General features: G+C 43.3%; 1 protein-coding gene across 3 annotated transcripts in view; it reads right to left on the bottom strand.

Annotated features, from left to right (window-relative positions):
- Positions 1-22788, bottom strand: part of Cacnb4 (calcium voltage-gated channel auxiliary subunit beta 4) — a 251703-nt gene that overhangs the window by 9526 nt on the left and 219389 nt on the right. For all 3 annotated transcript variants that reach the window (XM_052182477.1, XM_052182479.1, XM_052182480.1), the window contains 6 exons: positions 22741-22760; positions 22443-22523; positions 21447-21505; positions 13041-13150; positions 10202-10353; positions 8329-8424 (listed from right to left, as the gene is read on the bottom strand). In XM_052182477.1, coding sequence (XP_052038437.1) covers positions 8329-8424; positions 10202-10353; positions 13041-13150; positions 21447-21505; positions 22443-22523; positions 22741-22760 — 518 coding nt within the window. The remainder of the gene's footprint in view (positions 1-8328; positions 8425-10201; positions 10354-13040; positions 13151-21446; positions 21506-22442; positions 22524-22740; positions 22761-22788) is intronic.

Raw genomic sequence — 22788 nt, forward strand, 5'->3', positions numbered from 1 at the left:
CGCCCAGGGGGAAAAGGCAGAGGGCGTGGTCCAGGGAGCTGCCATGCAGAACACCTCTGGCATCCTAAGATGCAGCCCTTTCTGCAGGTGAGGCATGTTGGACCCACGAGGCCGCTAAAGAAAATGAACAGCAAGTGAGCAGGAGCAGGCGGGAGACCTGTTGTCTCGACGAGCATCCACAGAAACACAGAGTACAAAAGCACTGCGAATTCTAGCTGCTAGAAACAGGTCTGCCATAAACAAACTCAGAGCTGGGAGAAGAGCAAGGCTCAAAAGAGGTAAGAAAGTGTGAAGGGTTTCGATGGTTCAAAAAGTCCGAAGTACCCCACCTCCCGTGTTAAGCAGTTTCATTGCAGATTGAGGATTGAGTGCCTCTAACCCAGACAAGGGGCAAACTGGACCGGTCCCTCTGGTTTTTTACAAAACAATCACTAGTGTTCAGGAATGGAGTAAATGCCATTTGTTTGTATTCTTTTGGGAGGGAGAACATACAGAAAATGACTGGTAGGTTTTCCTTAATGCCTACAAAATACAAACTGCTCATGTATCCCATCCACCGTGTTTATGTAGGAAGTCGTAACTTAGATATTTCTAACACAAAGCTTAAAAACCTTAGAAGCCAATTGTGCTGCTGTTAGCTTTATCTCCCTTTAATTTAAATTAAATTTGTCTTATTACGGCATGCACATGAATGTATTTGCCTGCATATATGTCTGTGCACTACATGAATACTTGGTGCCCAAGGAGGTCAGAAGAAGGCCTGGATTTCCTGGAACTGGAATTATATTAGCAGGGTTATAAGATGCCGTGTAGGTGCTGGGAGTCAAAACCAAGGTCCACTAGAAGAGGGGCCAGTGCTCTTAACTGATAAACTATCTCTCCAGCCCCTAGTTTTACTCCTCACAAAGATGGTTCATGCCTGAGTTTTAGCTAGAGAGGAGACCATATGTGTGCAAACTCCGTGACTTATACCTTGCTTTCATTATTTGTTGTGCATAGATACAGCATCATGGTGTCATCTTTCCTATTTCTAGGAGGGATCCATACACCTCCATTTCTTTACTATTATAATAGAGAGAGGCCTCTAAGGTGTCACCATTTAAGAAGAATGACCAGTATATGCTATTCAGTAAGTTAGCATGGCTGGATGACTCAACCCTAATATTAATTAATATTAATATTAATTACACAACAAGCAGCCAATAAATGTTACCTTCACATCAAAATTACACTATTTGCATTATCGAAATCTCTGGGATCTTGAGTACTCAACTCACTAACTGGAAACCAGAGTCTGCATTTAGATATCTGTTGTTGTTTAAGGATCTCGGGCGTTTTGTGGAGATACAGTAAAGCCACGTAATAGTGGCAGGCTCTGACGGAAGCTCTTTTTTAAGGCACTAAAGAAAAAGAAAATCAGTTCTTGCCACAGTTATGGTGCTGACACAAAGGTGAGAATATAGGAACACTGATTTTGAATCTCAATATGTTTTCCTCCCTGTCTCTCTGTGCTGTTCAGTCTTACTCCACAAAGACTACAACAATATCACAGGACAGTGGTGTCCATGGAAAAGGCCCTCGGTGGGTCTGTTAAGTTTATGTCAGTTATGTGTGTTATATCACAGCCCTGGTGGGAAGGGTCCATTTCCACCATACTACACCGAGGTTGGTTGCTTGACATTTCTAGAGATGTGTAGAATGAAATCCAATCCTGAGAGGCCTTGTTTTGTGAAGAGAAGGTGTAGTGCCAATTACTCTGCTTTTAAAAAGCAGTATGAAAATTTAAACAGCAAGCATCCAGGGTCTCATCTGAACGAATGCAGCACTGGAGAGAATATGTCAAGTAGAAGAGTGAATCTGTACGATTCTCAATAATTTAAATATTGCTGGAACAGGGCAGTGGAAGATCCCCCTCAGCGCTTGCCTGCGTGGTAGAATGACTCGGAGTCCATTTATCAATGGGAAATAAAGTAGATTAGAAGAGAGCCTTTCTGGTCCTCAAGATGTTAGAGGTTTACGAGCAAGCCTCTGCTGAGAAGATGAACTCACCTCTTATAGAAAAAATGGTCAATGTCATTTTATACAGACAAAAAGCCATTAGCAGCACAAAGAGCCACCGGGTCAGCGTTTGGTAATACAAGCCAGCCTGTAACTAAGTGGGATTAAAGGATTATATTTCACTTATCATCCAATTGTCTATCTGCTTTTCTTGCCAAGCATTATGCAACTCTTATTACCACATTGCTGGGACAAGTTGAGCTTGGCCTTTTCTCTGAAAAGGAAAAGATGCTAATACCCCGACGAAGACAATTAAAAAATCTATAAATAGAGTGAAAGAACACATATGTTTCTATAAATTAGCATGGGTGGATGGCTCAATCCTAATATGAATTATACAACAAGCAGCCAATAAATGTGACCTTCACGTCAAAATTACATTATTTTTGTCTCCAAGGTCTCGGGTACTCAACTCACTAACGGTAAACCAGAGTCCGCATTTAGAGATCTGTTGTTGTTTAAGGATCTCGGCCGTCTTGTGGAGATAGAGTAAAGCTATGTAATAGTGGCGGACTCTGGCAGAAACTCTTTAAGACACTAAAGTGCTGACACAAAGGTGAGAATGTCAACATGCCCGCCCCCATGTCTCTCTGCATTGTCCATTCGCATTCCTCAAAGACTATAACAACATCTGGCAGTGTTGTTATCTATAGACAAGGCACTCGGTGGTTTTGTTAGGTTTATGTCAATTATGTGTTCTATCATAATACACAATCTGGCTGACCACACAACAAAGAGTCCACAAGTTCTCTTCCATCCCAATGCCTGGGGACACTTTCCTGTTTGCCTCTTCACTAGGTGCTAACTTTTTTCTTTCTAGAGCATTTTTTTTTACATGAACACAAATTCCTTGGTCCTCTCTGCACCGAGATGGAACAATATGCCCTCTCTCCTTGGACCTGAGAGGCCTCTGTGATCACTCTGATCAGCTAAATGCCAGAGGAGATGCTGGGGTGGGACCTAAGACTTTTCCTGAGGAGACTATGGTATTTGATCGAGGAGAAGCCCATAGCCCTGCAGAAAGGGGGTTCATGACAAAGGCTCTGAACCAAGTGGAAAGGAAGAACAGGTTGAATCCCTCCTCCTTACTCCTGCCGAGAGATCAGTCAGCCATCAGCTGATTGCTATCCACCAGCCCCTGTTTGAAATCTCCACTTTTAGGATTATTTATTTTGCAGTAATAGATGACAAAGTTTGTCCTAGAAGAAGAATGGCAATTTCTTTCAGCTACACAGGTCCTGCCTCTTGCTTCTACAAAGTTTGAATGGTGTCTACTCATTCCCATAACTTACATGCTGTCTTAGTCAGGGTTTCTATTCCTGTACAAACATCATGACCAAGAAGCAAGTTGGGGAGGAAAGGGTTTATTCAGCTTATACTTCCACATTGCTGTTCATCACCAAAGGAAGTCAGGACTGGAACTCAAGCAGGTCAGGAAGCAGGAGCTGATGCAGAGGCCATGGAGGGATGTTTCTTACTGGCTTGCTTCCCCTGGCTTGCTCAGCCTGCTCTCTTATAGAACCCAAGACTATCAGCCCAGAGATGGTACCACCCACAAAGGGTCCTCTCCACTTGATCACTAATTGAAAAAAAATGTCCCACAGCTGGATCTCATGGAAGCACTTCCTCAACTGAAACTCCTTTCTCTGTGATAATTCCAGCCTGTGTCAAGTTGACACACAAAACCAGCCAGTACACATGTCCATTGTTTATTGCTACTCAAAGGCCAAGTTGAATAGTTTTGGAGAGAATACCACTTGGCTCCATAAACCTACATTATTTACTATCTGGCCCTTTACTAAAATGTCTTTTGACTCTTCTCCTAGCAAAACACTTACCAATGAAGCCCGGCGTTCTCTCTTGTGGAGTCTATGCTGTGTGCTGGCTACTATGTCCCCTTGACACAACTAGAGTCATGTGAGGAGAGGAGCCTCAATTGAGAAAATGCCTCCAAAAGTTTTCTATGTTGATGATGGGTGTGGGAGGGCCCATCTCTGTGGGCAACTCCACCCCTGGTGGTCCTGGGTGCTCTAAGAAGCAGGCTGAGAAAACCGCAAGGACCAATCAATCCATTAAGCAGAGTTCTTCTATAGCTTCAGCTTCAGTTTACTCTCCCAGGTTTTTGACTTGAGTTCCTACCTAGACTTCCCTAGGTAATGGACTAAGCTTTAAGATGAAACAAACCCTTTCCTTTCAAGTTGCTTTCATTCATAGTGTTTTATCACAGCAACAGAAACTCTATGTAGTAACTAACCTATTGCTATTTACCATCTAGAGTATTGGTTCTCAACCTTCCTAATGCTGTGACCCTTTGGGTTTTTGTTTGTATCTTTGTTTGTTTTGCTTCATCGGCTGTTTATTGACATTTAGGTGGGCACTATAGCAACAGGCCTGGAGACTCTGCAGAATGCAAGGTGGGAAGTGGAGTGTCTGTAGTGACAGCAGTGGAGTGCACAGGAGGAGCAGGGAGGCCAAAGCTGTTGGGAAAGCAAGCCAGGGCCAGGGCCAAAAGTCTACTGGAACCCTGGGCCCCACGCCTTCAGCCCTTACTCTTGCTGTCTCCTGACTCCAGGCTAGGTAGGGCTGGGAATTCTCTGGACAACATTCTACAGGAGCGAAGTGCACAGAGATGCTGCTGCCCTATTGAGATAAAGTCAGAGGGTTTCCGATCCTGCATTCCTCCTTCACCCCTGGCTCAGATCAGGCCCTGAAGAATAGCTGGGGCTCTATTGCATGTTTTAGGGGCATTAATTTCCCCTGGTGTCCCAGCCCACCAGCATCACACTTTGGCCCAGAGTGAGTACTGCAAGCGTTGCCGGCCTATCAGGTAGGATAGGCGAGGGGAAGGGACTTTAATACAGTTCCTCATGTTGTAGTGACTCCCAACCATAAATCATGTAGCTGCTATTTCATAGCTGCAATTTTGCTACTGTTATGAATTGTAATGTAAATATCTGATATGCAGGATATTTGATATGCAGCTCCCAATGTGATCGTGACCCTCAGGTTGAGAACCACTGATCTAGAGTCTCCCTGGATTAAGACACTGCCATTCCCTAAGGCATCTAGCTTTTGGGAAGCCAGTTTACCTCTTCTTGGTCTCAGTTTCCTCACTTGTAAAATGAGAAGACTGGAAGAGAACTGTATTTCCCTTTAAGTGTTCCATGAAACATTAAACCTACAGGCTTTTCTGTGGAAAAAAGACCTGCAGACACATTACCGAGACAAACAAGGTATCCTCTATCCTGGTGGAGATACAGAGAGCATGTTAGCAAAACTGGGCTTCTCGACAAAGAAACCTGATGACCAGTGTTTACATTAGCATTTTCTTAAATATCTTTTTTAAGACAAAAAAAGTGTTCTTTTCCTCATTTCATCTGACACCATCCAATAGTATGGTACATACTGAACCAGTCTAAGCCTTCTAGCTACAGAAAGTCACTTTTTTCCTTCAGTGGCCTTAGAGGTCCCTTTCCAGAACCTTCGTTCTGTGATATCACTGCAGAGTGAGAGCCTGCTCCTGGAGACGGCTGACTCAGCAGATCGGGAAACACAGAAGCCAAGTTAGCAAGCAAGCCACAGATCCTTCCAAAGGAACTAGAATGTCCCAGTGACCGCCAGTCTCTGGGAGACTGTGACAGCTATGGTCTTGAAGTAAAGGGACAAACGCAGACACATTTTTAAGTTGCTCTTGGCTTTTGTAATCTGAACACTTCTTCATGTGGGCCAAAGCAGAACACACGATTCTTTCCCAGAATGACAAATGCTATGCACACAATATCACACGCTTAGAAAATGTTAAGTACACGGTTACCTTAAGTACTCTGGCTGTTTATTGAAAATACTAGGCTTTCTGACCAACTATTTAGAACAAGAATGTGTCTGTCTTCCTAATGTAGTGATAGAGAAGGGCGTTCCTCCCAGTACTCTGACAGGTAGAGATTGCAGACCTGGAGACAAACCCACAATGTTGCTTACATGTAAGTATGTGAACGTGTCTAATTTTGGTCCCATATATCTCAGAGGCAGCACACTATGCAGATACACCACAGTAAATGTTCCCTTGTAATCATCCTGGCATGGGGGAAGACATTCTAAAAGCCACTTGAGAACTTCTCTTGGGCTATCAGACTACTGAAACAATGAACCCCAAGAGATTAGAATTTACTCAGGAACCTTTTGGTGTTGCATAGGAAGGCTGAAGCTATGGTGTCAGGGGAAGAAGAGGTTTTCCACTGATGACAGATGGAGACGTGCTGTGTTAATGATGAGCTGGACCACACCAGGACCAGAAATTCTTGCCCCTTAATTAAGCCTAAATTTCATGCCAGCATCCTGAAGGAGGACTTCACAGGGAACCACATGGTCTCTTTGTCCTTCTCCCCAGGGTGGTCATATTTCTTTCCCTCTGCTTTTCATTACTTGTTTTTATAGTTGGCACATTGAGGACAGGTGGTGGGACCTTGCTTGTTAGGGTGACTGAAGCCCAGGATTTCACGCTAAAAACTTCAGTAGTGTCCTCAGCACCTTGAAAACCTCGATTGTAGTAAGTCATACATTATTTTCTCTATAATCATTTTGACTGAGTGTTAATAAACTGACATGAGAAGAAAAGATATTTTCTCTAATAAATCTCTTGTAATTCCATTTCCATTTTTAGTGGCTGCTTTCTAGAATACCAAACTATTACAACTACTATCCTCAGATTGTCCCAAAGAGTGGACTGAAAAGCACAGTTCCTGGCTTTTAGTACCTGGAAAGATTATTTTGCTAAAATAATACTGAAGAAATAATCTTCAGTAAAGATTATTTCTCTACAACTGTGAAACATTACAGGGCCAAGGGCTGGATGACACATTCTTTTATAGTTTTTCAGAGTTTTAACCAGACATTCCACTCTGTAAGTGACATCTTTAGTAGGCTGTGTGGTACTCAACTTGGATTCCCGGATCTATCTGCAGGGTGGGTAACCTGATAACTGTATTGTGAGGAAGGTAGGTGGTGGCGGGGAAGAAGAAACTGCTTAGAAGCCAGATCCACTCCTAATCTTAATTTGCTCTGTGATCTCAACAAACTCACAGATCAACTCTGGTTTAAGTTGCCTCAGCGATAGATAAGCGGGACTTAGACTTATCTATTTCACTCGTTCATAGATAAACAGTGGAAATCATCCAGCAAGCTGCCCGGCCCATGTTACATATCTAATGAAAGGATGCATTGTTGTGCTTGTTTTTCCTGTCTGTACAACCTTTCATTCATTCTTCAGTCCTTCACCACACATTCATTATGAGCCCACTGTGACAGGGAAGTATGGTTCAACCTTGAACCTGAGAGGAGCATCCTCAGAGTCTGACAGACCAGGTATGGCACAGCACGGGGCATACCTGAGGCACTGTTCTAAGAACTTTCTCTCACATGCATGAATTTTTACCCCAATCCTGTGCAACAGGCATCTTGCTCAGGTTTATATGGTTTGTGTGTGCTTTGAATGACCTTGTTGTGTCACCTCTCCACGTGCTAGAATTAAGAGTCTCTACTGTCACAGAGCATAAATGACCCTTATATAAATTTTTTTTAAAAAAAAAATCTAGTGAACTAAGCAAGACAATGGTTATTTCTTTTATGGAAACCTAGGCACAGAAACCATTAGTCTACTGAGCAGGGACAGACATGGCTGACCTCTGAATGCCTATGACAAGTCACCTTTCCCCACCCAGCCTGGCCCACCACTGTGTGCCTTCCAATCCCACGGGTGTTTTCTAGCAATGACACTAGGCAGCATATATAGGGTTTCACTCCTCAACACTTATCCCTTTATCTGTTAGCAACACAGAGACTCTCTAGTTGCAATCCAGCTTTGACCTTTAACTTTCCACTCTTTCATGCCCACCAGAATCTTCTAGCAGGGAAGCTAAAGGAAAGGTGGACTGGCGTACTTTATTTTGCTTTTTTCTTACAAGTGCACACATGACTGGATGTGGTGCCTGGGTGCTTGAAAGGTAATCAGGGAAGTAGGAAAGAGAGTGGGTTTCAGACTCGAAGTTCAGAGTTCAGTTCTCAGGACAAAGCAGACACTATCCTGCCCGGGAAGCCTGAGCCCATCCAATGTAAGTAACACCAGAAGCTCACTGCAAAAAACCACTCGTCACCACCACCACCACCACCACCACCATCCCCTCTGAAGAATAAAAGCCACGATGTAATATTAAAAGAAAACCCTCCCTCTTATAAATGGTCACCAATGATTAAGAGAAAAAAGAATTTACTTACAGGAGGGCACTGGGCCAGTTTATCGGCTGCCACCAGTTGAACGTTCAAGTGTTTACTTTGGGACTTTCCTCTGGACTTAATCAGCCGCTGCAAAACCTGACAAGATGACAGGAACCCGAGGGATTGTCAATGAGTTAAAAGAAAACCAAATACACTGGGCTTAGATTTTTTTTCCAGTTTATGTAACCCTGAGGATTAGTAAAAAAAAAAAAGGTGAGAAATCACCGGCTAGAATCTCTGTGCTGATGCCCTGCTGACCTAGAGTGGGCTGGACATAGCCACCCTGCCCTAGCTCCCTGTGGGGGTCCTGATGACAACCTAACTTCCCACCTAGATGTTTATGTCTCTTGCAGATTTCAGAGCTTCCGGTCAAAGGGAAAGAGCTGGTCTGTTCCTCCTATGTTGAGTCAATACTTTGATATTATTTGGTTTAGTAATACTTCAGTTCATTATCTTCATGCCAGCTATCAGGGTCATTTATATATGTCATATTTTTCAATAATTAATGAAATATTTGATTTAATTTTAAATCGATCAAACTATTTCAGGATTGAAAAACTAAGTAAAACATTTGTGTCGAAACATTGCTGACTAAATGTATGGCTTTGGTCATAGCAAGAGCTACATTTGGCCATACATGCTCTCTTTCAGTTTGTTTGTTTGTTTGTTTATGTTGAAGCAGAGCTTTCTCCACTTCAACAGTGCTCCTTCAGGAAGGTCTGGGATACCTTAGTGCATGGGTCCACGCAAATGCCGGACCCTGAACTTCCAGACAGGAAGCAGTGGTGCAGTGGGGCTGGGATGACAGCCTCACTGCAGAGGATGCTTGGAGAAGGGACAAGGACACTTTCAGCTGGTCCGTTCTACCCACTCTCCAGAACCACCTGACCATGGCTGGGATTCCCACGCTTACTGCAGAGGAGCAGTACCCTCCAAGAGGCTGAGAATGTGGGGAGGGTGACAAGTCACAGCTTCTCTAGGCTTTTCTCTAACACAAAAGGAGACCACTGTTTGAGTGAGGAATTGAATTCGCTTTTCAGCAAACCAAACTCATTCTGGGAGGCCTTGGAAAGCAGCTGAGTATTAAGATAACACCTCCCGTGGGTCTCTATTTCATATTTACTTTAAGAATGCCATCAGTTTAAAAGGCAAAAGTGGGAACAGTGGGTAACGGTGGATGCTTCCAAGCATAATGACCTGGGTTCAATCCTCAGAGCCCACATGGTGAAGGAGAGAATTGACTTCCACATATACGCTGTGACAGCACAAGTTCACACATAGACTTAAAAAAAAAAAAAAACCCTAAGAAAATGTAAGAAATAAAAGGACATCAAAATCAAGAGTGGGATCTGGGCCATCCTTCTCTGTCCTGGTCACTCGGCAGCATCACGACTAATTGTGCTTAACCGAGGAAGAGCTGTGTTCATCAAGGAGCCTCTCTACACACGGTTGAGAAGGTCTGTTGTATTGTTGTAGGAGATGCTCACATGGCCACCTGTCACCTTACAGAAAACATCTCTCTGGATTATGTACTCCCTCTCTCAACTGGGCAGAGAATACAGGTGATTTAAGAATTGATATTAAATATGGCATTGGCCAAGACAGAACATACAGCCTCAGAAAAGCTAGAGTCTACTTTTCATTTTCCTTCCTTAAGCTCTGTTTGTATTTTATCATGCTGAGAGCAGGCAGGAACTTCTTGAAGAGATGTAGTATTATTCTCAGCTACCCTCAGATCCCTAGAACTTGAGTACTATTTTAAAATATGCTCATTAACAGACTCTGGAGACATTCTTCTGCCCCCAAACTAAAAGGACCGAGAGGAACCTCAAGAGGGAAGCTTCTAGACCGTAGTCAGGAACACAGTGATTACCTTTGGGGATGAGACCTTCACATGGACAATGATGGGCGCTAAGGATGTCTTTATCAGCTGGGCTGGGTGATTGATGGTGTCTGCATCAAGAACAACCAACTGCAAAGATCTTGCCAACTCAAAAATTCTTTCAATTTCGCTCTGTACTTCCGCTAGAAGGGGAAACAATAAAATGGCAGGTAGCGGTTAGTCTCAGTAATTATTACTTACATTGAAAAGAAAGAGTGTAAGGTTTCAGATGTGCGTGTGTCTGTCTATACAGTAGAACAAACTGTTTTGGACTTTCATAGACTTGTCTAACAAAATCTTACTGTTTTTCTTTTTGAGACATAGTCTAATTATACAGGCCTGGCTGGCCTGGAACATGTTATGTCAACTAGGTTGGTCTCTCACTCTCAGAGATCTGCCTGCCTCTGGCTCCCAAGTGGGGAGATTAAAGGTGTATATGAAATAACGTCTGTTCTTTTAAAAAATCTTTTCTAAAGAGAAACTTATGCTTAGAATAAAACAACTGGTAGAAGAACTTGAGCCAGCTCTCGGTGTGCTTTATATCCTGGGCCTAGCATGACATTATTTATATGGCTATGGTGACATTATTTATATGGCTATGGTGACATTATTTATATGGCTATGGTGACATTATTTATATGGCTATGGCGATTCCATCTGCGGGCTACATTTAACAAGATCCACATTTAGGGAACACATTCGAAGGATGGAAAGGGACTGTTATACACATTTTTGTATCCTGGCTAATTGTTGTGAGTTTCCGCAGACAACCAGGGGATTGTCAAGTCTAGCTGAATTTAGGCTTTAGAGCCAATGGAGTTGTCTAAGGCATAGTTACTATAAGTGTAACACACACACACACACACACACACGCAGATAATCTTCTTTTATAATATAAGTTTAAGTAGAAAAAAATACATGTCACTTTCACATTATCAAATACTAATGTCCTGAAAGGTTCCACGCTGATTCTCCAGTGACCAGCTTTTAGGACATCTATTTAAGGATCGCCTATTAAAATCCTCGCCTTTTGAGATAATAGTCTACATTTGTTAGTAATAATGAACACATATCCATTTTTTTCTATCATGTCAGGAACATTTTAAAAACATATTATTCTCAAGAAGGGCGTTTGGAAAATAAAGCCGATTTTTACTGCAGTCTGTTTCAGCAGAAGGATGTTGAGGCAGGTCCTCATCTGTGCTTTAATTGATCTGCCACCATTTTAAAGAAGCTTCTAGACAGAACTACAGCAGAACAAGCTGACATCGCTTTAGTTTCAAGCCTCACATATTATTATAAAACAATGTAAAATGTTTGGGTTTTTTCAGAAGAAACAAAATGGCAGCGATACAAACTGCATTGCCCTGGGACCAGAACCCACAAGGCACTCTGAGTCTCCACTCAAATAGCTCAGAAACACCGGGGTTTTATTTTCTCTGCACCAGCAAGAAAACTGGAGAGTTGGTTCATATTCACTGCTGCGGCACTCAAAGACCTTGGGTAATGGCCCTGCGCCATAAGCAGGGGTGGGGCTTGGGGAGATGAGGAGAAGGCCACGTTTCATAGTGGGTGAGCCCAGTACTTGGAAAATATATGTACACAGTATAATAAGCAAATTATAGGCATAAGGAAGGCAAAGGCACCTTTATCTACCGTATCTCATCTTCTTCAAGAAAACCAACAGTCAGGCATGTTCTCAGAGGGGTTCTAAAGGAAGCTCCTTCACAGAACCATTACTGCTAAACAGCACCGGGACAATCATAGAATCTGGTGCTGAAGGCCCTAATGAGTACTCTTCACCACTAGACTAGAGTGCTTCAGCATCTAGTGATGCTGCCTTGGAACTAGTGATGTTCCTTGTGCCCATGTTGGCTCTGTTTTTGTTTGTTTGTTTGTTTGCTTGCTTGCTTGTTTGCTTGCTTGCTTTAGAGACAAGGTCTTATGAAGTCTAGGCTGGCCTTGAACTTCTAATCCTCTTGACTCTACTTTTCAGGTGCTGGGATTACAGATGTTCATATCCTTACTCAGCTCCCAAAACTGTTGTTATTTTTTTTTCCCCATGGGCTCCACTGGGGAAACATTCCCCAAAGTGCCTCACTTCTAGGCACACCCCAACTCATTGAAAGCTTTTTATTCTCCCTTATGGGAGGATTTTTAAGATGCTTTTCAACAAGTACCCAGAAAAGTAATGTTTCAGTCCTCCATATGTCCATTCACCATTTCTACTGAAAGGTGTGACTCTTCTGAGTATACCAGTTGGTCACACCAAAATATCATTACCTTTCCTTTCTAAACATCTTGTTTCCTTCCATCTTAGCCGGGTGTCACCCTCGACAGAAACCTTATTTGTTAAGTTTAGGGGAAAAGGAATAGGTGGCTCCCCATGGCACAGCAGCAGCGGAGTGAAGAAGCGTGAGAAGGTTTGCTCCCACCACACTAATTATCTACAACTGAGAGGGGGAGGGGGGAAGAGGGAAGGATGGAGGAGGGAGGGAGGGAGACAGATGGACAGAGACAGAAACAGAGAGACAGAGATGGGAGAAAGAAGGAGGGAGGGGAGAGAGACAGAGACCGATAAAAAAGAGAGGAAGAGGAAGAGGGAGGGAGGGAAGGAGGGAGGGAGGGAGGGAGGGAGGGAGGGAGGGAGGGAGGGAGGGAGGGAGGGAGGGAGGATGAAGGGTTCTAGCTGCTGCAGGAATCTGACCCTGTCTCATCCACCGGCTGGCTTTCTACACAGATATTCAACACTTCTCCAGACAGGTCAATGCCCAAGTAAGGCAAGATATTCCCCACCCATACATTGCATGCCCATACGAAAACATCTTACCTAAGCTGGATCTGGTATTTGAACGTTCAATTATTGCTCTCTTGCTGGGATTGTTGAGGACAGACCTCTTAGCAAGAGAAATGTCAGCTGTCACCCTTGTTATTGATATCCTAGAAAGAGGAAAACAGAACAAGCTAGTAAAAACGTCATGTGGCTCTCTGAGTGACTCGTAGCTAGTGCTTAGTAGATACTTCACACACTGCCGCAGACCCACTATACGGTAACCATGGGCCACAAGGATTTGAAACAGATTCTGGCTCAGATGAACACAGAAACAATGAACAACGAGCCAGACTTTGGCTCTTTAGCTGGAAACCACTCCAGTGAAAATGGGCTCCTCCCATTGCAGCCTGCCCGGCTACTGTTGCCTTTAAAGCATACAGCACACCAGGAGGGAATCAAAACACAAATTTAGCATGCTCTTTCTAGGAAATAGCTGTACAGTTTCCTCAGAAGTCACAGTTGATTTGCTCTTGAACAAGACGTTCAGGATACACAACTGCTCGGCCCTAACGCTGCTGGCTGAAAAGGGAAAAGCGTCATTTGATCACAGAAAAAAAAATTAACCACTTGATAACTAAGTTGTGTTTCTTGGCTCAGTAGTTAACCTCTAATATATGAAGCATTTCTCCACAGACCCAAGAGGAGCTTTGTGGGTAGGGTGTGAGAAATATGGCTCTCTTTCTGCGGGCACGGAAGCCTCAGTATGTTTGTGTAGCATCTGAGCACATCTGGTGAGCATGTGGGCACATCTGGTGGACATTTGCAGCCCTGATAGCTGAAGTCAATATGAGTATGGGACTGGAGTTGTGTCACGTTAGAACACGCCTTGCTGTCATGAAGACTAAGGCAGAGACTTTGTATGGAGAATGGAGAGTAACTATCAAACGATGGCATGTAGATTTTATTGTCTTAAAATAATTTCTAACTGAGACCGCTCAGCTTCCAGCTGTTGTCTGTAGAAACCAAAGCTGGTCCACCTAGAACAACTAGAGAAATCCACAGACCTTCCCTATGCTTATCCACACAGCATGACTGAGTTCAGAAAGGGGAGGATCGCTTCCCTTGATCCTCATAGCAGACTTATTCTTCTCCAGGGATAAACTTCTTTGAGGGTTAGAGCAGAGAAGGAAACATGTATTTAATTGCACATCTTCTTGGTCCTCCTGTGACTGGCCATTTTAAATCTGTCTGGAGACTGCCTTGGGGAGGACCTAAAACTGTCCTTCATTTCATAAATGCTTGGAAACAAACAAACAAGCAAACAAACAGTTGTTTTGAGGCAGTCTCACAATATGTATCTGGATAACTTTGAATTCATAATCCTCCTGTTGCAGCCTTCCTTCTCCTGGAGCCGTAGGTACCACCACTGTGCCTAAGCTTTACAGCAAAAGAACATTCAGAAGTTGGATTCTGAAGCCAAGTGGTGCAGGCCGGGTAACTGCATTTATAAGCTGCAGGAGCCTGGAATACCACTACCATGGCGCTCTAACTTTTTGAACCTTTACATATTGATCTTTATTTAAGGCAGCGTCAAATTATCCCATGTAGGAGCAAAGGCTGTGATATTTCCTGTTCCACTGTGAGCGTCACCGTGGGCTGAGCTTATAATTCTGAATGTCTGTCTTCTATGGGGAGCTCACTCACGATTTCATTGTTTTGTAAAAGAGAAAGAAAGAAAACAAGGAAAGGCAAAGAAGAAAAGTCCAACTGAGCTACATGACATCAGAAAACACTGGTAAGCAACCTCCACCTTCTACTAAGAAGGAAACTGAGAACAGAGAAAATCAGCTTCATTCTAGACAATGGGGATCTAGAGAGGTCTTCAACTTAGGAACAGACATGGTCACCTGGCTGCACAATTCTCTTTTGGTTCAGTTTTGTTTCCCAGTAACAACTCTCTAAGATGACCAAGCCTTCAAGTGCAGGTGTAGAAGTCACCTTGGCAAAGTTTTCATATTTGCCATCAAGTGTTCCTTAATTTGTAATGTCTTTAAACCAGTGGTATACTTCCTAGCCCTCTTCCTTTACACACCCTGGTCCTCTCACACTCTGGAGAATCTTGAAACCTTCAGTCTTCCATTGGCAGTCTCATTGAGACAGTGTCCATAGTTATGGGACAGCGGGAGTTCCATTCCCCTCAAGATGGAGTGTAGTACTAACATCCCTGAAACCCAGTAAAACCATTCTCTAAATCCAGCTGGTCTTCAGCCTGCCTGCTGCAGGCCTCCACAGCAGGACGCCAGGCTTGGTGGCACATGACTTTATCTGAAGAGCTACTTCTTCTGCCCCTCTGTGGCTTTTCTATAGGAAGATATTTCTTTCAGTTATGACACATCCATTCAAATCTAACTAGTATTCCCACATTGCTAATGTAATGGCTGGATGATCCTCCTCTCTCCCAGCTAATTAGTAAGAAGGTCATTCGGTATGATACATATTTTTAAATTCCTAGTGCTCACATGGAAAAGTGTTCCAAAGCTGACTGAACAGGGTGGCGAGGGAGACTCCAGGGTCCCCTCTCTTTCTTTTGATTTTCATGCTTGAGGACAAATTATAGCAGGTTTGAGCCTCATCCCCTAATCAATAAAAAGGTGTCAGATTTGTCATTAGTATCTCAGAGGATTATTGCTCTGGGAAAAGAAGGCACTTACTAAAACCAGTTTCTTAAATGATTGTTCTTGGCATTTGTGGTGGTTTAAGATGTCCTTCACATGCTAAGATATTTAGCTACTTGGTCCCTAGTTGGTGCCACTGCTTGGGGAGGCTCAGGAGGTGTGGACTTCCTGGAGGAATTCCATCCCTGGAAGCTGCTTTGAAGTTTCAAAAGCCAGATGGCATTCTGAGTTTGCTCTTTCGGTTTCTTGCTGACGATCAAGATGTGAGCCCTCCGCTCCAGCTCCCGTCACCAGGCCTGCCTGTCACACAATGCTTCCCCTCCATGACTGTGCTGGGCTCCATCCTTCTGGAGCTGTAAGCCTCAAATACCCTTCCTTCTATACGTTGCTTTAGACGACTGGATGTGATGGTGCACACCTTTAATCCCAGCACTGGGGAGACAGAGGCGGGTGGTTCTCTGGGAGTTCTGCACCAGCCTGGTCTACATAGCAAGTTTCAGGCTATTCAAGGCTACATAATGAGACCCTGTCTCAACAAGTAACAAAAATAAGTGTGTAAATAGAAGCTGCCTTGGTTGTGATGATATATGTATGCATGTGTATGTGTGTGTGTGTGTATGTATGCATGTCTGTATAATTATATATAAGGAAAACAGTTGGAGATCCAAGGACTCAAGAGGAACAATTTCCTCATATCTTATCTTCCACAGTCTACCACCATGAACTCTCCTGTCCCAGAGTTGGTGAATCCCATAGATAGAGAAAACTTTGGGGAGTGAGACGTGATATAGTTTAAGCATTCAAGTTGGCACAAAAAAATTTAGTGTTTGAAGCCAGCACAAGAAGGGAGAATCGTGGTCGGAGCTGAATCATGGTTGGTGATGTTGGTTATGAGACAGACGTTTCCTTTTTTCCATATGTGAACTGCAATGGCGAACAGTCTTCACTTAGGCAGTGCGGCTGCTTCGTGATGTCACCAATGGACATTTCCTTCCGTTGACAAACTTTATCTAACTTTTAGCATCTCTCTACGTTGCATGCTTAAATTCCCTTTCAAATGGTCTTTCACTTAAACATTTTGGGTTTTTTTCTGTTTTGTTCTGTTTGTTCATTTTGTTTGCATGTCCCTTGAGCATAGCTCCCTTTCCTTTAGGACCCTATCCTGGTAGGCGTCACAGGGTCCCTGTATCATCCCAGGACACAACGTGATGCTTTCCAATTGTCAAAAAGCTCAAGGCTGTCATAAGAAATCCAGTGCTGTACATACTGAATATGGGCTGATAAAAATTATAATTCATTAATAATTAAATTAAAATATTAATCAATAACAATTAAACTATGGCTGGTGAGGTGCCTGTTCAGCCTCTCCATGCTGGACTGAGCAGCTGCACAAACCTCACTGGGAAAGCTGACCCCCTCCCCCGGGTAGTGTTTGTGGTGTGAAATAGAGACACTCTGTGCCTCCTGTGTCCTCCAACAGCCGAGTGCCACCAAGTCCACTCACAGGACTCACTCTTGCATGAGGACACTGACATATCCAGTAGGTTCTCAGGAGCTGCTTGGTCCCTCATTTTTCCTTACATATATTACAGTTAGACTCAAACAAACTGAGTAAGATACAGGTCTAAAGTGACTCATATTTCTAAAGAGTGAAAAAGAAAAATCATTCACGCTCTTGCTTCTTGTAGTCAAACAGATGGGTTTTGTCTACTCCCCTGCATTGACTTTGAACAGAGATCTGAAACTTGGCATTGACCAGGAAAGCCTCCTAAACGATGGATCTCTAACTCCTTCTTCCTGAAAGCCACTGGGCATCCTTTGAATGTGATATCTACCATGCTACAGTTACAGCCAAAGGAGCCCAGAACAGGCTTCCATTGGGCCGTGTTGTTTATTCTGTCTTACCGCATCACTGTCTTCGGTGGGACTGCTCTCTTTGCTGATTTCAACTCAAGACTATGCACTGTTTGTCCTCCTTTTTTTAATGGGTAAAAACACAACACAGCAGATTGTCACAGCTCAAAACACAGTATTCCCCACACAGAAGACGTGCTAGCATCTATGAGGAGCTCCTAGCCACTTCCTATCCAAACATCCAGCCTCTGTCTAGTGGGCTCACGGGGATTTTCCTCAGTACTGTCTTCTCTTTACCTGAAAGCAAGTTCACCCCACCCACCCCATATCTTTGTTACCCATTTCTCTCTAGCCACACCTATGCGTCAGACTCTTCCAGTCCTGCCTCTGTCTCCAGCTGATGCTTTGGCTGCTTCCAGATCTCACCACCCCCAGACTCTCTACATCATCAGACCCCATGAAAATGTGGCACTGAAAATTTAACTCTCTTTTTGATCTGAGAGAAGCGTCAATAGTGTAGATACAGCGGCTGAGGTGATTCTACTTGACTCAAGACAAGACTAAATGAACCACCTCTTCCATGGCCTGGGATTGAAGACGGGATCAGTCTGCACTGGCACAGCCGCTAAGCCACTCAGCGTTCCCTTTGCCAAATATTAGGAAGTAGTTTCTTGTTCTCAGCAATGCTATTTTCAACCTTTGACAACACCGTTTGTACGAATGTCATGTGGAACCAAAACAACTTAACAAGTGTAGGCTGCGTTACAGGATGGACTTTGTTTCCATCCGAGACTGTGATGGAGTTACAAGTGGGGAGACTGTTCAGGACAGTGACTTCACCCCAGGTTAAAACCAACAAGTCCACACAGAGCTGAAAAGACTGTACTGGCAACCAAGAAGAGCAGACCTGGCTCTCTCTCCTGTTAGCTGCCTTCCATCCACACAGGCACGTGTGAGTCAGAGTTATGGACCAGAACAACACAGGACAGGACACAGACCACTACTGTAAAGTTAGAGTCCAGGCTTAATGGTTTCTTTGTCATACATTGTTAGGACATGAATTCTCTATTATCCAGAACCTTCTAGACAGAAGAGGGCTGTCTGTCTATCTAATGATAATGACTGGAAGACAGAATCGAGTTAAAGAACTCATGTTTCCTCTGCCAAGATTCTAATATATATTGTGTTCCTCTTGTTCCCTCTGTTAACTTTCTACTTGTCTTGAGAGAGAGAGAGAGAGAGAGAGAGAGAGAGAGAGAGAGAGAGAATATAACCAGGCCTTCTCTTTTTAACCAACCCTTTGTGCCTACTAGATTATAGCAAAGACAAGCTCTGTTTTCTCTTCATCAGAGGTATACAGCTAAATTGTACTTCCCACTCTCCTTTGCAGCTAAAACACAACAAAATTCTAGCCAATGAAATGAGCTTTATGTGAGCTATTTCAGGCCCTAGAGACCCTTTCCTTTTTAGCTGACTGGAGAACTCAAGTGAAAGGCCAAGGGCCCCAAATGCAACGTGAAGTAAACGTTCTGAGTTTTCCCCATTCTTCCCCAACAGGAAGCCCTGTCTCTGATCATTTAGTTAGCAAAATTAAGCTTCCAGTGTGTTCAAATCATTATGCATCTGGGGGTCTATTAGTAAGGTGATCTGGCCTAAATTCAATCATACACTTAGAAATTCACCTAATGGCAGGCAAGCATTCCCATTTCTTCAATGCAATTCTCAATTACTGGAAGTAAAATCGCAGCTCTGTGTGTGTGTGTGTGTGTGTGTGTGTGTGTGTGTGTGTGTATGCTCTGTGTGTGTGCATTGTATAAGTATGTATGTGTTGTGCATATATGTGTGTGTGTAAGTGTCTATGTGGTTTGTGTGTGTGGTATGCATGTATTGTATGTGCATGTGTATGTGTGTAAGTGTGTATGTGGTGTGTGTTTGGTGTGTGTTTGTGTGTGTATGCTCTGTGTGTGTATGTGTTGTGTATATATGTGTGTATGTGTGTAAGTGCCTATGTGGTTTGTGTGTTGTATGCATGTATTGTGTGTGCATGTGTATAAGTGTGTATGTCTTGTGTGTGTTGTGTGTTCTTGTGTGTATGCTCTGTGTGTGCATTGTATAAGCATGTATGTGTTGTGTGTATGTGTGTGTATGTGTATAAGTGTCTATGTAGTGTGTGTGTTGTATGCATGTATTGTGTGTGTATCTGTGTAAGTGTGTTTGTGGTGTGTGTGTTGTGTGTTTGTGTGTATGCTCTGTGTGTGCATTGTATAAGTATGTATGTGTTGTGTGTATATGTGTGTATGTGTGTAAGTGTCTGTGTGGTGTGTGTGTTTTATGCATGTATTGTGTATGTATCTGTGTAAGTGTGTATGTGGTTTGTGTTTGTGTGTGTATGCTCTGTGTGTGCATTGTATAAGTATGTATGTGTTGTGTGTATATGTGTGTATGTGTGTGTCTATGTGGTATATGAGTTGTATGCATGTATTGTGTGTGTATGTGTGTAAGTGTGTATTGTGTGTGTATGTGTGTGTGTGTGTGTATGTGTTGGATGCAGGTGCCCACAACAGAAGACACTGGGAATCCCGATCTGTGCCTCTCTACCATATTCCTTTGAGACAGAGTCTTTCACAACCCAGCGCCAGCAAGCACTCATGTGACTCTCACCTTTTCCCACACAGCAGTGAGGCTGCAGGCATGTGAGAGTCAATGCCGGTTTGTATGTGAGTGCTGGGCATCTGACCTCAGGTTGTTTGCACACAAGCACTCTTACCACTGCGCCATCCAGCCCCTCAGCTTCTTTATATTGTAGCTAGTCTTAGAAACCAATGATTATTTTCACCTGATTACATGGAAGGCTTTTCTTTGACAAATTATAAATACATACACATATTTGTATGAGATTATATATATTTGTACTTAAGTTTTATATATACACAATTTTTGTTTAAAGATGTTTGAGTTTGTCTTTTCTTTAAATGCTATATCAATTAAACTCTAAAATCTATTTCAAAGTATTTAAAGATTTTTTCAAAGGAACTCTTCAGTTTAAAGCGATAACCTGGACACATTCTTCAGGTTTCTCAATGTGCACTATATAGATTCACCTCTGACAGAGGCTGTTTTTTCAGGTGGCTGCTTCTGCACAGTCCATGCTCCACATTGAGAACAAACACTCTCTCATTGTTAAGTCAATACAGATCTCCCTCACTTCTCTAGAAAACCTAAGAGCTCTAGCCACTTTCCACAGAACTGAGGCAGAAAATTATTTAAGAGCCCAGCTATAGTGATAATGGCTTGTAGTGGGATACATACAAAACAGAACTAAAAACATAACAAGGTTATTTCTGAAAATAATGTGCAAATAAGTGTAGTTTCCTCCAATATTGACATTGAAGCCTATGTCCAAGTGATGATTTCTCCCTGCTTCAGAGGCTGTTCCCAGCATGCCATTCTCACAAAGATATATATGTATATATACATATACATACATATACATATATCTGTATACATGTTATATATTAGATCTTCCAATCACACGCATGTGAATATATGCATTTACACATATGCACAGTTTCCAGACACTACCCAAATCCAGCATGACCAGTGAGTCATTATATTTATCAGAAACAAACATTTTAACCAACTTCTTCATGAAAACCAGATTGGTATGAACTTACTAGTAAGGGAGAAAATAAAGACAAATATGCATTATACCCAACACATGGATTAATTTCCTTTTCCAGGCCCTTCTGTGCTTGGGGGCCTCAGGCTATATTTCATATTTTCATGCCTGTTCCAGTATCTATTCTCTGGAATGCTGAGTTCAGCTCAATTACTAGACTTCTGGAACGGTTGAAAACAGATCCACAAATCAGTTTATCACACTTGTTCAGTTAAGGAAAAAAAATCAGAAGACAAAAACATCTGTATGTCTCACCTCCCATCAAACCTGTGCTTCAGGAAATCAAAGAGGGCTTTCTGCATCATGTCTGTTACCTTTGCAGAGGTGGGAAAAAAGAACGAGGCAAACACAACAGAAAGAGAGAGAGAGAGAGACAGAGAGAAAGAGAAGTCAAAAGTGAGAGAGGCGGAAGCCAAGGACACAGTGACCAAGGAGACACGGCATGACAGCCAGGCAGCTGCCGTGGGTCTCAGAGGGCAGATGGTCATGACAATCAGACACAGCTGCTAGTGTCCCCGGTGCTGCTTCTCCAGGATGCTGAGGAGTGAACCCAGAGTTCTCACCGGGACCCCAGGCAAACCCTCCTCCCTTATCCCTTCAGGATGTGTTCTGCCTCACTGTGCACAAGGATGTTGGCCATCTTTGCATGGCTGAGTTATGCTTGCCTCTAGTGACAGCAGTGGGTAGTCAGGTAGTCTCGGAGTTGGCCCTGGGCTCAGCCGCCCTGCCTGCCTGTGTGTTTTGGGTATTCTCCTTGTCCAGAACTTAATTTTTTTGTGTGTTCATCACTTTCCTGCTCATCACCTGAAATTTCCAACTCAGAGAAAGAGACATAGATCTTAGATCTTCCTCAAGAAAGTCATTAAGGCATTCAACAAAGGTCCACTAAACACCTCCTCTCCGTCTGACATCCTATGGGGAGGAGCAGGGGCCGGGGACCTGAAGGTTGTCCAGTTTCAGATTTAGATATTACATTCCACTTGGTTTTATCCATTTAAGCACAAAGCCAGAATGGCAGAATTTGAAATGTCGTGTACCTCAGCACGTACTCTCATTTATTACATGGCAATGTTTAATTAATGTGCAGAATTTAATCCTGTTTCACCTGGTTTCCCCACTACTGCCTTCACATACTATGAGCTGTCTTACACCAGCTCCTATCCTGTAACCAGAACTTGGAGGGGCCAGAGCCCGAAGGATAGTCCCCAGGGTTCTTGATCAGGGAAAGGAGAGCAACAAAGGTTATTGTACCTCATAACCTTTCAGTGACGGCCCCACTAACACCACAGGACGCATTGACGGCACAACATCGTATGGAGGAATGTGCTCCGTCTGAAAGAGACAAGTCACCGTGAGCGAGAGGTAAATCTGAGCCTCTCTCCTCGGTGGCCGCAACATCCAGAATTTTCCCTAAGGGACTACTAAGGGTTCCCACCTAGGAGGAGGTCCATCCCTCGCTTTATGGCTATGCGGATCACGGAAATGGAGCATCCACAGGTGTGGACGGATCGGAACCTTAGCAGGAGTTTAAAAAGGAAACGCGACTTACCACTTTCTGCTTCTGTTTTGCTAAAAGACAACAACGAGAGTCACATCA

The sequence above is a fragment of the Apodemus sylvaticus genome, chromosome 5 (genome assembly GCF_947179515.1).
Source record: "Apodemus sylvaticus chromosome 5, mApoSyl1.1, whole genome shotgun sequence".
In the NCBI taxonomy this organism is placed as follows: domain Eukaryota; kingdom Metazoa; phylum Chordata; class Mammalia; order Rodentia; family Muridae; genus Apodemus; species Apodemus sylvaticus.